Consider the following 19193-nt stretch of genomic DNA (forward strand, 5'->3'; position numbering starts at 1 on the left):
AAAACACTTTAAACCTAGGGCCGGAGCTCTAAAGAATTAAGGACATATTAACTTGGCAACTCGTATACTCGCGGATTCGAACTACGAGTTGGTCCAGTTGCCAAAGAAGCTGGAAGGCTCATTTGACACCTTGACCACTCATTGTTACCAACCACATCACCGAACGGTGCTGGAAGGGTTAAATTACCTGTTTATACACATACGTGTTACCATTAAGGCATATCCGTCTAACAAAATTATTCATAATTTGTTGAAAACATGAGTGCATTTTAAAGGGTTTCAACTGTTACATTTTAAACTTTTAAAATATTAGATGGCAGGATGGGGTGTTTTTCAATTTTTTTTTCTTGAAATTTGATGGAAACTGGCAAAAAATCGCGACCAATGACCTCAACCAAACGTAGAAAAAATGTCATATTTTTAGGTCAACGCCGCTCCCCCTACCATCTTATTCCCTGCGAGAGATTTACATTTGATATTTTTAAAATTTTGAATTTGTTGAAGTACCTAAATAATAAAGCAAGTCTTACTTTTTCACTTTTGTTGCTTCTTGTCATATTTTCTCGTTTAATGCGGTACGGGTTCATTAGAAAGTATATGATAATTTCGTGATCATCATTCATCTTCCGTCTAATGGTGATAATTATAATTTTATTAAAATTGAATAAATAATTCACTTTTATAAGTACATACATACGAGTAGTTGGATTCGTGTTCATTGGCATCAAATGATCAAATAATTCAAAAACGTTGTTTGAAAAAATTTTTTTTGAAACATATGGGTAATTATTCTGCGTATAAAATTTCTTTTTCGTTTATTTATTGTGAAAGATCAACTCTGAGCTTTTCAAATTTCAATTTTTGATCTTGAAACTCCTACACATCATAAAACCCCAAAAACAAATTTTTCTCTCAGTACAACAAGTCTGATGATGGTAATTTTCAAAGTTTTAAATGAAGGGTGCTTATTTTAACTGATAATCCAAATTTAGTTCACTAAACTTGGGTGTGTCAATTTTTAATTTTTTTCCAACAAATAGAAAGTATGTGAGCTTGCAATGAACATATTACTTATGTATTTAAGAAACCTTGGAACCAAATTTGAGCCATCCAAGCTGATTTTTCGTTTTTTGGAAAATTTTTTGTAAATTGTAAAATCTTTGGAGGTTTATTTTTGATTGAGGTGACCTTACAAAATAGAATTTATTTCATGAAGCCATGAAAATTATGCATGGGCAGGTATGAAAGGGAATTTCTCAGTTTGGGGTAGGGGGGGGGGTTATAATTACTAGATTATTACACCCTACGTGAGGAGGTTTATATGGAGTTTGCTAGGTTGTATTTTTTAATAAAAGCGATTAATTCTTCTATTTCAGGGGTGTTGTCTAGAATGAAGGGAGAGTTTTCATCTATTTGAAGGGCTGATCGGTCTTGGTGTGAAATAGGTGAAATGCCCCTGTCCTCGGATTTTTGAAATTTGGATAAACGCTTTTTCGGGGGAAAAATCATTACTTCAACGAGTTTTCAATGAAAAAATTTAAATTCACCCAAAATATATGGAGGAAACATGAGACTATGAACGTGAATTTTTTCAAAATTTTTCGAAGGAAATTTAAACCGCCGTATCTCCAAACCTAAAATTTTTTTTTCTTTCAAAAATAAGTATTGCATGAGTACTCTAATTAGAAAACTTCAAAAATCCGAGAACAGGGGCATTTCACCTTTTTTACCCTGGACCCTTTGGTTTTTGCATTTTTCCATACTCACGCAGCTGTATTTTTGGAAATACAACTTTCTGAAATTTCTTATTGAGCACCTCAAAAAGTATTTTTGGTTCACTTATCCACTTCAAGATTATCTAATGAAAAATTTATGAAATAAATACCGAAAATGGTGACATCAGAATTTAATTAGGAAGTGAATATCGCATATCAGATTGATAACCTCCTAATTTTACAAATTTAAAAAATGTCACAGGTACACGATACTTACGCGTTCACTTACAAATCTACACGCATTCCGAATGATTTCTCTACAAAGGGATCATCGACAAGATAAGACTATACGCTAGACAAAAGACGAGTGGGAAAAACACTCGTATCATCGCATTACAGCCGCCATCATTGATAAAAAAAATGTTTCGTCGTATGATTCATAGCTATCAAGAGGAAGAGAAAGGAGCCCAGCTAGAGGACAAGAAGCTACGTGCTCATTGAAAAAAATAAAAGAGGGCACGGGCAGCAAAGACACGTTGAAAAATATCTCACATTCGTGTACGAAAAAAAAAGGCGAGAGATTTCGGCGAGTGGAAAACGTTCGTATACTACATAAGGTGGTCTCGATGTGTCTAAACCCTTGTTTCTCTTCTGTACACTCTTCTGTTGTCTGCACTTGTACTTCTTGTGCTCTTCCACGTATACGTAGTATACCACTTCTGGACGACAACGGCACATAAGTACCATAAATCTGAGACAAAGAAAATACTACACAGTACACACGTATATATTCGTATGTACGTTTAAAAAAATAAAGGTATCTTCCACGAACGAGTGAATTTAACGAGTCGAAATCAGTAAAAAGTTGCTCCGTTTGGTTTTTTGCACAGTATGTCAGATATCACGAAGTACAGTTGGAGAGAATAGGAGGAGGGGGTAGGTAGGTAAGTACGTATGAATGTAATCGCAAGAGCGAGGATGACAAACATGATAAACCGAATGGTATTTAAAGACATGTGGTATGGTAGGGGGTATTTTGGAGGGTTCTGTATGATAAAATTAATAAATAAACGAAAGAATTCAGGTAGTTTGGTAAACGTGTAATATTCAGGTTAGATTTTATTTGATGTAAAAAAAATTCCGGCCATACACACATGTGTAAAATAAAGTGAAATACAGCCGGGATGCGGTATCTATTCTGGAATCACTTCAAGCTTGCGCGCAGCCTTTATTTTCATACGAGGCGCTGGCGGAAAAACCCTACGAAACGAGTGGTCGTTCGAATAGTCAGTCTTGATTCGGGTCTTTTATGAGTCAGAAGGGGTGCAACTTGCAGTTAATTTCTAACTTACGAAATATTTTCTGTATTTTTTTTCCCTCGACTTTGCATTTTTTTATCGAATATTTCGTCCTATGGCCAATAAAGCCATGATACGATCACGTTTTGATTTTTGCCGGCGAGTTTTTTACTATTGGCGTGTTGCTTCGGTTTCGTGAATTTTTTCGCGCGCGATGTTAAACGTTTGTTAACATAGTGGTGTGGTGTGATTAACCCGAGCATATTTCCAAAAAAAATTGTTGTCGTTGGAATCCCACAGGATCCGGCTATTTCAATATGATCACCAGGAACCGGATCATTGGAAGTGTGTTGTTCATGGCCCAGATTAATTTAGGTGAGTTTTTCTCTCCTTTTTTAAAGATCTTTCCACATTTATGTACTTTGTAAAATGATTAAAATAGAATTGAATAAGATTTTACATAGCTCTGGGTAATATTTGCTACTCCGACGTTGACATTTTTTGGTAATTTTCCCCATGATAGTGATATAGTGGCTTATGAATTTTCTCCATATGTATGTACTACACATATAGTAGGTATAATGAAAAGCACTCGCTGTGAAAATATACCAGGGTCGAAATGGTCACCGCACTGTCGAGATATAATTTGCGTATGAATATCTATAAAGGTTTGAAAATTTCAAAGACCTTTTGTACTCGTAATTTTGGTCGAAAATTTTACAACCAGCGGGCATCGTGGCGAAAAATAATTAAACTTGATATGAATTTCTAGCCACACAGGTTTTTTTTGGAGAGGGAGGAAGGTAGGGAGGAGGAGAAACATTATGTATTTTAACCGGCTGCATAGAAAATTAGGTAAGGTCAAGAGATAGTAGGTACTCGTGTGTTGATTCGTTTTACTATGTAAATTTTTGACATTTCAAAAATGTTTAAAAAATTTGTTAAAATTGGAAAATACCTACTCTTTTTTTGAGATGGATAATATTCATCAGAACGACCAAAGGCATAAGATGATGCTGTTTCGTTTGCTTGGAAAGTAAAAAGAAAATAATTTTTGAAAAGTTTATTATGGTGATACGATACTGGTACTCTCACTCTCTCATTTTCATTCAAAAATACGTTACCTATCGAAAATCTTTCATTCCAACTTTCTTCATAAAAGTTGTGTAAGGATAAGCGAATTTAATCGAAATTTTGAATAAATGTTTTCCCTCATATTTTGATACAAATTAGGTCAAAAAACTTTCTGATACAATTGTTTTTCGGCTCGGTTCTTTTGTTGTTGTCATCTCCTGCATTGAAGTCAGCATATATGTATGACACTAAAATTCGGAAGCCTTAGTAAAATTTTTGAAAGTTTTTCAATTCACAATGTGAAATTTTGCTCAAAAATTTCCTTCAATTAGTAGGTCTATGTAGTTATGTAGCCACTTTTTTGCGTCCAGAAATTTCAAATTTTAGTAGTTGGGTTTTCGCACCACTCTACTGAGTATCTTATTTTTAATTTCTCAAAATGGTTCCAACTTTCACATAATTAGACAGAAAAAATAGTATTATTTTTCGGAGGGTCTAAATTTTTTGAAAAATGTCAGAAATTATATTTTTTTGGACATTTTCTGAGAAAATTTGGGCACGAAAAACACATTTTTCTTCCCTCACGTTGAAAAATGCCTACGAAAATGCAGATCATGATCTAAAAAGAAGATTCCCAGAGTTGTCATGTAACGTACAGTCCGTAGTCTCATATTTCAAGGTTTTAGGAAATTTTTCGAAAATGTGGCCAGACATGTGTTTTTCTGGGATCATAACTGGTTATTTTATTCTCTTCATCAATTTATGTGATTTTTGATATATTTTGGAAAATTTAAAACCTCCCAGGATTTTGAATTTATAAGATTCACTTTCTATAATTTTGAAATTTCATTGTGAAATATCCACAAGATTTCATGCCACATTGAGTGGATCAAGTAGGTACCTGCGAATTGAGATGTTGCTTCAAGAGGAACATCCAGTCTCGATATAAATACACCGAAAAGCTCAATACACGACGCCAATTCGTGTTCTTGATGACATAGTCCATTAAAAAGAACCATCGTGCGGTTGAAAAGGTATTAAGAAAAATAGCCACTCGGCTGTGATCTTATTTCGCGTAAATACCACGGTCAAGCGTACAAAAAAGAAGATAAAGCCCCGTATTAGAGCAGTGTTAATGATAATAGCTCGATAAGCTTTCACGTACTGAAAATACACGGCTGTACACCGAAAAGAGTCAGAAAAAGAGAGCAGTTCCAAGAAACATGTGATTACTCGGTGATAGCAGTACACACGTATAGGTAAGGTACATCGTAATACGTATAGTGTACGATGTGAGTTGCGGTGTAGTGTAGGTATCGTTAAAAAGCTCCAGACTTTGATACGTTTTTGCTTCCTACATTACCTTAACCAAGTAATAAAAAATTTAAACCTCGAATAAGCAACGCGCCGCAACCTTTTGAATACCAATGACTGGACTTGGTCACGTCACGACTATCCTGCCATGCTACCGCGACTACCAACCCCAATCCCAACAACCGAGTTCATTCGTAAATGAAACGCGTATATGTAAATATTTACTAAACGTGAACTAAATATGGAGGTCCCAGATGACTATGGTCACTTGAGATGGCACCTGTCCTTAGAAAATGATGTGCTGAGCCGAAAGAGTGGGTACATTTTGTACCAAGTTCGAATGAAAGAAGGCAATGTTCTAACTTCTTAGCAACGGAGAAAAATAGACCTTTTTTTCTGTAGGTTGTGGTTACCTTATGTTTCGTAAGTACTTCTTGGAAAAGTACAGTGAAAACGTATACCTACATACATACACAATACACATACCTTATTCGTGAAGCAAAATAGTATTTCTCGATTGTTTAATGCAGCGCACGAAATTATCACAATAAATTCGTAAAACGTCGCGTGAAATACGAAATAATGGTTTATTAAACGAGTCATGTGCAGTTATTACATATTTATCTAGCAATGTGTTGCTAATAATACAGTGATGCAGATTTTTTTTTTTTTTTGAAGTACGAGTACCTATGTAAAAGATGGGCGTGCTTTTTAAAAATAATAAAAAATGTTAGAGAAATACATCTACACATGGTCAAATTATACTTACATAAGGAGCATCAGAGGGAATGTACCAAGAGATGAATTTCAGCTGAGGTAAGAGGTAAAATCAACCTGACTAAATTGGATCTTTTTCTACAAAAGCCACGGTTTTGGTATTTTCTGTTGATACTATTTCCACGTCGAATCATGGGGTTTTTTCGATTAAAATTACAGGTGGGCGTGAAAACCGTCAATTTTTAATGAAACTGTGACAATAGAATCCACAACCAATTATTTTAAAAACGTTTTTTACAGCTGATTTATTGATGAAAATTTTAGGTAACTTGACAGTGAGTTGCAATTTTTTTACAACGATGAACTATGAACCATTCGACTTGTTCTTTTTAAAAGCGTATGCGATTCATGTTCGCCACTTCTATTCCTCAAATATTTTGGTTCGTATTTCGCGTGATTGAAACAGTTTCTATTTCAAATTTTTCCTGATAGTATAGGGTATTAAAGGATCATCAATTGGGTCCCAATCGAAAAACGAAAGTATACGTTACTGAAACATGGAATTTGACGAAGGGAGAGGGTTTTTGGGGGCTTATTCGGATGACCTTTCCCCTCATTAAAAAAATGTCATATTGGTTTTCAGCGCCTCCGAAAACGTACTATTTCTGTGTAACGCTACCCAACCAATTTTTTTTGGATTTGATCTTGATCTGAAGGAGGGGGATGTTTTAGGTGAAGAAATAAGTTGAGAAAAATTGAAGAAAATCGAGGTCAAAAATTGCATTTTTTTGGTCGAATTGATACGGAATCGATTTGAAAATTTTAAAACAAGAAGCAAAGCACTGAGAAATTCACGCTAAAAATTTGAATAGAAGGCTTTCTTCAAAAGTTGAGTGAAGTCGAAAATGAGTTGTTTAGAAAAACAGGGTTTTTTTCTATGCAGGTATGAAGAGGTCTCCCTCCCCCTGTCCAAAAAAAAATGATTTTGCTTCCTTAAAAAAGTTTATCGGAGAAGGATAATGGTTGAAAATTTCTTATTTACGAGTAGTTTGACCCTTTTAAATTTGACAATTTGCAGTTTGGCCGTAAGCTATTTGATCCTGAACAGTTTGGCCCTTTCTACTTTTTTAATTTCAATAGTCAAACGGATTGGTCCTTTGCTCAAATTTCAGTTTGGTCCTTTTTATGAAACACCATGGAAGTCTTTTCCGAAGAAGTTTCCTCAAAAAGAAATTCTCTTAAATAAGAAGTTTCCTTCAAAAATGAAAGAAAACTTCATTTTTAAAAATTTAGACCAAGAGCAAATTTTGTTTCGTGACACATAATTTTTGAAGAGAAATTTTTTCGAAAACGCGTTTTTCACAGCAAACTTTTTTTTAAAAGTCATTATGAAGTTCTTCAAAAATGGAGATTTCAATTTTTCTTCAAAAATGAAAGTTGCATTTTCTTTTCAAAATGAAGTTTACATTTATTTTCATTCCAAAAATAAAGTTTGCAGTAATTTCAAGAATGAAATAAAGTTTTCATTTTCTGTTCAAAAATTAAACCATTTTTTGAGTTTGTTCTGGAAAATTGTCATGGATGCTATAAATCCGAGTTCTTTTTGCAATAAACGTCTTACCTAAGGGTAAGTCAAAAAATTGGAGAAACGTCTCCTCTCCAGCAAAAGTTTCAAAAATCGTGGATACCTATGTTTTTTGCTTAAGTGAGAAAAAAAAGTCAGATAAAATATAAGAAAGGCATTTTTTGAAAGTTTGGTACTTAAATCAGTATTTTTTAGGGAAATATATAATCGCACGACAGAATAGGGTGTTTGAACGACAACAGCAAACGACAATAAAAGCTGTGGTAGCGACAACTTAGGTCTTCACAACGACAGGTTTTCAACAACAAAATAATAAGTCAGCACAACTATTTTTAATTATTAATCACGACAACTCCTCCCGCCAAAAAAGCATGTCTAAGCGACAGAATAAAATTTAAAACGACAGAACAATGTACGACTGATATGGTGAGATATGGCCCAACTACGTAACTAGTTATTCACCGAATAACTAGTAAGTAGGCATTCAACGAATGCCTATTATACGAAAACGTAAGTGATGGGAACGTGTTAACTTCTAGAGGTGACTTTGATTAAAATAAGAAAAAGGCGCCAAGCGCGATGCATATATAATGCAACGCGCCCACGAGCCGAACCAGTTGTATTTCTAATCGCGTCTTTGACAAGATGTAGTTGTATTTTGTCATTTTTCGGAGAAGTTGTACTTGGTTGCACTTCTTAATGAGATGCGCTTAGTCGCATCAACAACTTGCTCGGCAAGATGTAGTTAGGCTAATCTGCATAAGAAATACATCTCGACAGATGATCGTAGCATAGGTATCTGCAGCTCGCTGGTGCTCGACCATAACGTGTACTTCGTATTTATGAAATCTATCAGATGTTATAGGCTGATGAGACGCCCTTTTGAGGGTGTCTCTCCCCTCTTTTACCGATGTCGCCCCCTTCTATAGGGGTTAATTCGTATCTTTCGCGTGTAGGAAATAAGTATACTATTTCGTCGCGTACATCTCGGACATGAGTCAATCAACCCGGGCATTGACCATGTTTCTCGTCTGGATAAGTACCCTCTGAAACCCAACCAACCCCTGCCGACCATGTCTAGTATTAGGGACATACCGAAGAGGCAGGAAAAATGGACAGTTCGTGAACCTGATAAGTAAGTTATCATAATCAATTAATTTGTACAAACCACCCCTACTTGCGGTTCTATATCCATATGTAGGCAAAGTTAGGGTATATTTATGATTTCATGTATATGTCAGCCCTATTCAATCTCCAAACAATATAAAATAATTTAGCTTATTTTATATTTTCATGTCTGTTTATAACAATAAATCATTTGTCACGCTAAATCGACTAGTAGACTTGTTGTTAGACACAGACTTCTGTGCATATAGTAAATTCTGGTATGACTTCTAAACGCTCTCCGACCCACTCAAACTAGCCAGGAATAGGGAAAATATAACTACCTATGTAGAGGTATTTGGCCTTCTCACCTCAGTAATATTTCTCATAATATTTCTATACATAATTATGCTAGAAGTAACTATATCATATTGGCGCCCAATTTTCGCGTAATTCTAATGAAAATTACAAAATTTTCATTCCGACTTACTAAAAAACTCACCCTTAAAACTTAGAAATTTTTTCAAAATTTTCAAATTTTTAATTTTTTTTCAAATTTCATTGAACTCGAATTTCAAATGGTTCTCTTCAAGAACACAATTCGAGTCAAAAAATTATTCTAAAAACATAATTAAACTCGCTAAAGTACTCGTAAATAATCCATAATGTAAAATAACTAATATCAAAAATTCTAGATCTCTTGATAATTTTTTTTTTAACTGAAATGTGACAAATTCGAAAACTATGACATAGCGAGCCATACTCAATAATAGTATAGTATGATACAGATTAATTTCCTGTTTCTTGTTGAAAACTTCAAATTTCATCCCTTTTGACTGAGATGCTTGCATAATGAATTTTCGTAATAACACCATGAAAAGGCAGAATATGCAATCCATTTGACTCAAAAGTGAAGTAAATTGTCTTTAAAAGCAAAAAAAAAAATTTAGTGACGAGTTGAAATCTATCGATTTGTGATTTTTTTTTTTACTAACTAGTCAATAATGCATAAAAACAACCCCCTAGTACATTTCCTTACACCTCTGGGCTAAATAGCAGGTATTTTAATTTTTTTTAAAAAAAAAAAAAAAAACTAATATCGTATGTCCCATATACCATATAAAAATACAGGTTATTTGACTCGGAGGTAACCCATAAAAAAGTTCATAGGGAGAATAGGGGCAAAAATTATGCAACCTTACTAACTAAAAATAAGAGTATTAAATAAAAAACTCAATAAATATCCAGTTTTATCAAAATTCATGTAAAAATAGCTTAAATTAGATCCGAGAATAATTTTAGAACATAATTTAATCGAACTATTTTTGACTAAAAAAGCCCACTAAAATGCATGTAAAAACCTTTCATATGTTAAAAATCATGGATATTATGCTCTAAATCATGAAATGCTTTTCTAATAAACACGAAAGTATGCAAAATTCCCAAAATTTCATATGCCCTAGCATACTTTCAAACCAGTAAAACATCCCTTAAATAATCCAAAAGTATGTAAAATTTAGATACGATTATCCAAGATATGTTGCATGTCAAAATTGACTAATCACTTAGTCTGGCGCCTGACGTGGATGAACCTCTCTTGAAAAAGTCATACATGCCACACATCTTCGAAATCTGATATCCTGGCATACTTTTAGAGCTGTAAAACATTTCTTTTTCCATAAAAATCGGAAATGTGCAACCCTTATAGGTCCCAGCATATTTTCGAAAAGCTTTAATTTCAAAAATCCTAAAAATAACAAAAATTAATAAACATCAAGAGTATGCAATTCAAGTTCATCTGTCCCAGCATATCCTTGAAATCTCTTAATATAAATAACCCATTTTATGGCAAACAAAAGAATTCGTCTCCGAACCAAATAAACCTCATTTAATGAGCTAAAAATACCCCTAAGGGTGAAAATTTAAAGATAAACATGTTCACAGACGATTCTAAGTTCAGTCTATGTACAACAAAATCCCCAATATAAAAATTCTTAAAAACTACCCCTAATTTTTCAAAACTTTTAAGTTCACAATTTCGTTCCAAAGAATTTCGGATCAGTATACAATAGAACTAAACTGTTAAAATAAGATCCTAAACTCGTAAATTAGCCTTTTGGAAATATAAAATGGGCATATTTGTCCTGTATCCCTTTGAAGAAATTCAGGGGGACAGGGGGCAAATGGTCTTAATCTACTGACCAACAATTTGCTTAGTGGATGATATAGCATTGAGGGTTGGTTCAGTTCATTACCAACGAACTGATGAAAACAACCAAACTATCACATATTTTAGGAGTTTAAATACTCGAAAATATGGAAATCTGAACCCTACTTGTGCTTATACAGACGACACATTTTTCCGTATTCGTCAGATTACGTAATGAATTTGACTACATATGAATAAGAAAAAGTGCCAATCTGAAGTGCAAAAGGGATCTAGATTATAGTAAAAATGCCATAACACCCACTGAGTGAAAAATAGGCCAGTACAAAAATTATATTTTCCAAAAGCATGGTCTTTTCTGCTCACTGAAATATTCTAGGGTATGCTCAGTGGAGAGAAAATAAACCCCATATAAATCAATAGGTTCGATCATTTAAAATTTCTCACCTTTTTCAAAAGTTCAAATAAGCATTTCATAACACCCCCTATGTACCAAAACAATACATAGGATCCTTCATACAAAATTCTATGTCTTACAAATTCATTTTTTGTACACTGTGCAAACACCAGACAATGCTTTGGGGTTGAGAGCTTCGTATAGCAAAAAATACGAAACTCAGACTCGAAATGTTTGCTGGTAAATACACACAGTGTACCAGAAAAGAATCACCAAATCTAGATAGTTCCCAAAAAACCAAGTTTAACCCTCTTTTCAAAATTTCTCTAGCTTAAAATTCACCCTAACAATGTTCTCTTCTCTATACAGATCTCGTCTCGAAAAATACACATTCAAAACTATCCATTTCTATCCCATATAAATACTCTCGTTTTCGTTTCGAATACTTATACAAACCACATTCCAAAATCCTGTATCCTTTTCGTGAGAACAAAGCTATAGAGCTCATGGGAACCAATCAATTAAAATCTATTTTCAGTATAAAAAGACTCGCGTGCTTAGGAAGTAATAAATATTTCTGTCAATCTAAAACATGTACACATTATGCACCTAGCTACTGCTTAAGCACATCTTGTGTATGTTAAATAGGCACCCGAATTAATTAGATTAAAACAATAAAAAACGTCACTCAAAACCTCGTTTCGATTAAATAGAAAATACTTTGACATATTTATCACCTCCAATTTCCGTTTCAAAACCCACATCATATAAATACACACGAGTATGTGCTATGCTTATGTTTGCAAAACAACCACCTAATCAAAGTATCCTAATATCCAAATTAATAGAAATGCGCCTTTTTCGATGACAGTAATTGTCAATAAACTATTCGGCTACTGTATTTAACAATTCAATTAAATAAACATCGCGTACCTCTAATACAACTAATAAATATGTCACAATACATTTTGTAATTCTTGTATTTTTCAAAGTATACAGATTCCCACACGCAAACAGACGTGTGCTACCCTTAAAATATGTTAATATAGAAAGGCTCGCGACAAAACCACTTAAACTAAAATCAGGTGCGCCAATTAGGGTCATAAAACTGTCAACAAATTGCTAGGCAACGAAAAATATCACCAATTATTTTGACTTTTTATACTAGTGATAAAAATGTCAATGTAACAATTCGTGTGCCTCATTATCAAAGTGATAAAACTGTCATGAATATTCTTCAAGAATACAGAGACAGTTTTATCACCTTAAATAGTCATTTTCTCACAAAAATCAAATGCTCGGAGATGCTTAGATGTAACCATTTTACCATATGCACCTGTACATAATTAATTTAAGAAATATGGAGTAATCTAGCTTAAAACTAAAACAATTTAGGTACATTATTAATCTATGTCTTGCTTAAAGCCCATAAACATGTCATCCTTTCCACATCTTTGAGTGTGGGAAAACCTTTTCAAAAAATACAGTGCACCTAGCTGGACTCCTTTAATGAATATAAACTCCGACACATTGTACACAAAAATCATTCGTGACAAAAGTGTCAAAGTGCGCGGAGCTCTCAATCCAAGTAGCCAGCCACCTATTTGGAAGTACCTAGCTACCTACTTGAGCGACACAGCTACCTACTCAACTCTACCACCAGGCATCCAGCCAACTGCCATCTGCAATCAGTTACTCTAAGGTAATACTGCACAGATTAGATTGAAACCTCTTGGATTTCGAAAGAAATTCGTCACCCAACGTTTCAATCAATATTATTCGCGATGGATCCTTGTGAAAAGCCTGAATCGAAATTGCCTACGTCCATTTTTGAACCCAGAGTCGAAATTTTGACACCTCATTCACCTCAAACCAATCCGAATATAGGTCTTGTTAAGGTCACAGATTTGGAAAAAGGAACTGAGGAGGAAATAGGAAAGATGTTCGATGATTCTGAACCATTTACGATTCGCGATCTAGACAAAAAAGAAATTGATCAGCCTCTAGAGGAGAAACCTCCTAAATTGGAAAGATTTGACGCTCATGATGAAAAAACGGAAGTTTTTGATGAGAAATCAGACAAGTATGTCGACGCAGCACAATTATCTCCAGAACCATCTCAAAATTTTCAAGAATTACATCCCAATCTACCCACTGAGACTCTCGACGAAAGAATAAATCGATATTTAGATACTAAAGCGAAAAATGAAACCCTATCTTTCGAAGAAAAATTGAATCAATGTGCTGAGACGGTGGAAAAATCGGAAAAACTTTCACCATTTGAGGAAGCTTTCAAAAATGCCTCGACTCAAACCTTCTTGACCTTCAAAAACAATTTAGATGCAAAAATTCCAATGACTGAAACACCCGTTGAAAGCATAGAAATGATAGAAATTCCTTTGAAAAAAGAAGAAGAAATCGACTTGACTGAGGAAAAAATGGAAACTCAGGAAAATATTTCGACCCAAGTAGGTACCTCGATTGATAGAAACCGTATTTTTGAAATTCCTGTAATTGAGGACAAAATTGAAATAAAAACAATATCAGAAAAACCCCCAGCTGGCCAATTAATCGATGAGGAAACCATAGAAAAGACCATTGCTCAAATTAAGGAAACCCCTCAGGAATTAGAATCTCAAGCGACAACTGCAGCATTTAACCTAATGACTGCTGAATTGTTAGCAGAGTCTGATGATGATGTAGCTACGCTTTCGGGAAACGAGTCACACTAGATGCTCCAGGGGCAGCTCCTAGTGAAGAAACAGCCCCAATAAAGGATATGTTTTCAAAATATTTCTGGATAGGCGATGGGTTAGCGCACTACATGATGCGAGGCGAACACGTCTTAGTAACAGACCTACCCGAACGCCTCAGAGACAATATTACTCTAGAAGAACTACAAAGCAGAATTTCTCGACTCGAAATTCCCCAAAACTCAAAAATCATCCTCTCCGCGTGCCAAATTGAATTTAATTATTCGCGTAAACCATACAACATAATAGAAGATCAATTAACAGCAATACTCACTCAACTTTTTCGAAAAGGGGCAGAAAGCATTATCCTACTATTTCCACTCCTCAAACCTCGCATATCATCAGAACCATTAGTCAAAATTTCTAGGTATATTGACTTTAAGGAGATATTTACTCGCGCTACAGCCGACCCCAGAGTCTCTTTTATACAAAGTCCATCTATGCAGTTCTTAGAAACTGAAATTATTAGTCGCGGAGGAAAACAGTTTATTAGGCCAAAAATAGGTCCACATGGTGAAATTCTGCCCGTACGTCAAAAATTCCACTTTGTACCAATACTCCGAAGATTTTTTCCCTCGATTTCACAATACAAAGAAACCGAAAAATTAATGGAAGCTGAAATCAAAAGAATTGAGAAAGCAGCCTTGTTTAAAATTGATCGTCAAAATAGAAATATCACAGGAGACGCAAGACGACTATTTGAACCCAGAATAGCACCTCAGATCGACCCCGGTGAAAAGGAACCCGAAATTGAACTCGGAGACCGACCCCCACCACCCGCCATGTTGCCAACCTCAAGCCCTGATTCGATAACCCCAGAAATCGAGCGAATAACAGCAAAAATTCAACCCCTTATGTCAATGAATCCAGAAATTATACCTCCCCCCAAAATTTATCAAGATGTCGAAATAGATCCACTTACTACAGCAGAGATGCCAGTGGACAATACCCTTGGTGAAGTAATAGCAGGGAAAGTTGAGGAACAACTTCAAGAACCATCTACCTCTAAAAATGCTCGTAAACGCAGGAAAAGGCGAGAGAAACGTGTAAAAATTCCAACTCCCGCTGCATCTCCCCCTAAACCCGGACTTCAATTCATGGACCCCGAAAATCTTCATGAATCCACCCTTCCACAGCTATACGGCCCAAATTCAAAAGATCCAACCTGTGCAGTAGGGGTAGCTGTCGGGCCAAAATACATTGCACTTCAGATGGATACCGGAGCAATCGTTAGTATCATCTCCCAGCCAGTAGTGGACATTTTAGCAACTTTCGCTCCCAAGGATCTCTCATACATGAAATTAAAACAACCCCTCACACTGACCCTAGCTGACAGTAAGACCATAGCATTGGCAAGACACTGTGTTGAAGTACAACTAACAATGGAAAATAGGGTCTTACGTGTGCCATTTTATATCATAGACTCTGAATCGAGAGTGTTTATCATGGGAAGAATGTCGATGAGCTATTGGAAAATGACCCTCGACATGAATGCACGACTCCTCACATGCAACTACGACCCCGAGCACCCGATGGTTATTGAATTTTTGACATATCAAGGAACGGTTACACCAACTCTATGTTCGGCGAACATCAATACTGAGTTGGAAGACATAACTAAAATGCAAGCCACAGTAGAAGAGGAGGAAGACCACATGTTCACTGTGAAAGACTTTGTCGATGGTCATTGGAGCCTAAATCTTGACTTAGACCCCCCCTCATCTTTTCAGAACATTGATGTTGCAAGTGAACATAAAGAACCCCCTATGATTGACAAGGAAATCTATAAATTTAAAAATATACCCTACCGTCATAGCTTGTACTCTAAGGTACCGAGCTACCTGTTAAACGATTTTATGCGCACGAAAATTAATGATGGCAACACAGCACGTAAACAGCGTGCTATTCGTCGCCAAAATTATTTTTTCAGGCAACAAATTACAAACCGCTATGCTGGGGCACGATCTTCTGTATTCGACACCCCTCCCGCTACACCCCCCATTAATACTACGATGGCCACTTTGGAACAATTGCACCAACTTGCAGATGCGCTCGAAATACTGAGAACGGAATCCGAAAATGGACCATACCCGAGAATAGAGAAAAAGAACAACAGAAAGCGAACCTATTCGAGTACCCTATAAGAACGGTTCCGTATAAACCTAGATATAAGACATAGGTGATGGGACTAGATGTAGAGCATAGATTATTAGTATTAGAATTAATTTAGAAATAGACCCCCTATGTTATAATACCCTACATGAAACGCGTGTTAAAAAAAAAAAAAAAAAAAAGAAACAACCCGTACCTCGCTTTACTACGTGGTATCGAATACCTACCTCCACGCTCACCTTGACACAGTCTGTTACACATATCGCGGTCGGTCGTTCACCTTTCACACTCGCTTTGTTCACATTCTCACACCTGTAGACCATTTTTTACCTGGATAGGTAAAATACAACGACTCATTCACACTGCTCTCATATCTCTTTTCAAATCAAAAATCACGTATTCACAATTCAGTTTGCCTCGTAACCCATTAAGATAACAATATCACTTCATTATTGATGAAAGAATGATAAAAATCAAAAACCCGTATCTCACATACGTATGTCCCAGTCTGTATACATTAAAAAGACAAAAGGCAGATAACAGGCTCTAAAGCTCATTATGGGTAAAAACCATTTCATTCCTGAGATGTCTCTATGGACTACATTTTCATTCGATCCAAATTTGATTTGACGCAAATTATAACATTTTCCAATACAAATCCACTCATCGTGTTTAAAATTTAGCAGGTACCATATCATTTGCCCCAAAAAATGATTCAAAACCATAACACACACGATGAGCCCACTTATGACACTCATTTACCCCAAAAAATTTATCGAATTAAAAATCAAAACAATTCATAAAACACTCAAGAAGTTCTAGAACTCATCATAGGTAGAAATTATTTCATTAATGTCTCTATGGACCATACTTTAATTTGATTCAGTCTGATTTTACGCAAAATAAAATACATTTGAAATTAAACCATTCATCGTGCTCGTAAAATAGTAAAAACCATATCATTTGTCCCAAAATTATACAAAAATTCTAACATACACGATGAGCTTTTTTTTGGAATCCCCCTCCTCGGAGAATCTATCGAGTTGAAAAACAAATTAGCCCCAAGATATATAACAAGTTCTAGGACCCGTTATAAGTGAGTATTTTCTTATTATTAGCCCAAAATGTTTCCAAACAAGATGTCAAGAATTGGTAATATGATGACTTGAAATAGGAACTTGTCTAATCATTTCTTTCGACAATAGTTTATTATAGAAACCAATCTGAAAATCATAACAATACTCAAGCTCAAAAGATTGTCGTATACTATTCTACAGAAACACAATTTGAGACTGATCTTCGTTGATGAACAATATCAACTACGTGACTTTATCCCCAAGATGCAAAAAATGTGAGTTCTTTAACACGACTGCCATTTTTTGATTCCGGGACAAGTCAGGTAGGTCATTGCACCTTTCTTCTGTACTGCCATAAAATTCCAAAATCGTAGACATTTCTTCGGAGTAGTTGCTCGAGAAGAAAGTGGTAGCGACTGACAACTCGCGGCTGCCATTTCCCTTCAGCAAATACTCCCGAAAAACTGCAGTGAAAAATCGCAAAAGCCGATACTTATCGGGAGTGTGCGTTGAATAAGAAACCAGTAGCGACTACACGTAGCCACCGTTTTCCTACACAAACACCCCCGGTCTTTCCACAAATAAGATTAATATTTTAATTTACCCAAAACAATCTTAAAAATAGGTAGTGGTACGACATCTTACGATAATGAGTACAAAATCGAGCTAAACTAAATAGTATTAGAAAATGAAATAAATACAAAAATTCAGAACTATAGGTTATAAAATGTTCCTCTGGTCACTGCCACTCTTAGACGTCTGATATGCAATTCTGCCAGGTAATTTGTCTGAAGTGGCGGGGGACAGAGAGCAACCACTGATACAGTGGAGTGTCTTCGTCCCTCGTTACCTCGTACAAATCATTCCATAATCCCCGTTCATCTCGAACACTCGATTACGTATTCCGTCAAATATTAGCAGAAAGAGGTAGGCGGCAGTCTTTCATAACACGACTGGGACTTCGTCTTCCTTGCTACTTTGTGACCATAAATCCAAAAACAGCTTTCCAAAAACTTCTTGAGTCCAAAGGTAATTCAATTTTCTGGAGAAGTTATTAAAGGGAAGAAAATGCGAGTTGCCTTAAACCACGCAACTACCATTTTCTTACCTCCAATACCCCCGCTTAAAACCTACGAGAAATATTGTATTGCTACTAAAAAATTACCTCGTCTGATCGTTGATTGAACAGAGTAGCGACAAACGGTCAAGAATGCAGTACACACAAAACATAAGTGTACGTCATTCTTTACCGCCGGACGATATAAGCTACGACGATTACAAATCCGGTAAATAGCAACGTTGAATCTTCAGAATTTCCCTTGTTGACCAATTCAAGTTTATGCCTCGTCTTCGCAGTACATTTTGTCAAAAATCCAATTTTCATATATGACATATCTCAATAAAAACAGCATCTACCGATAAGGAGTACTGGATACTCAAAACACGTAGCCAGCGCTCCCTACCAATAGACGATACTCTTCTTTCCGGAATACTTTGACAGTCGATAAAACTCGCAATTTGATTGAAATTTCAGATAACATTTACCCGATAAAAATTCCTAGGAAGTCTGAGTGTACCGACGAAGTTGAGCGTTACAAAAGATAGTATTCAAAATACAACCATCTTTTGTCCCGATCAACAGCGTCAAATACACAAGTCTGGAACAAAAATCCTCAGTTCATAAGCCGATCTATTCTTTTTTTTGAATGTAGTCACTGCAATCGTTTGATCAGTTCCCACCAAATAAAATTTTCCAATCCCACGTCGATACTCGTTGCTAGCTCGATTACGAAGACAGTGGTTGAAAACCCTAAAAATCGCCGAAGAATTTTATTAAAATTAAATGAATTTTATCATGACTTAAAATTACCGCGACGATTT

General features: G+C 35.5%; 1 protein-coding gene across 1 annotated transcript in view; it reads left to right on the forward strand.

The window, feature by feature from the left end:
- Window positions 1-2987: 2987 nt before the first annotated feature.
- The window catches only part of LOC135835790 (kin of IRRE-like protein 1), a 404063-nt gene continuing 387857 nt past the window's right edge, over window positions 2988-19193 (forward strand). The window contains exon 1 of the mRNA XM_065350213.1: window positions 2988-3388. Coding sequence (XP_065206285.1) covers window positions 3331-3388 — 58 coding nt within the window. The 5' untranslated portion in view covers window positions 2988-3330. The remainder of the gene's footprint in view (window positions 3389-19193) is intronic.

This window comes from Planococcus citri, chromosome 2 (assembly GCF_950023065.1).
Source record: "Planococcus citri chromosome 2, ihPlaCitr1.1, whole genome shotgun sequence".
In the NCBI taxonomy this organism is placed as follows: domain Eukaryota; kingdom Metazoa; phylum Arthropoda; class Insecta; order Hemiptera; family Pseudococcidae; genus Planococcus; species Planococcus citri.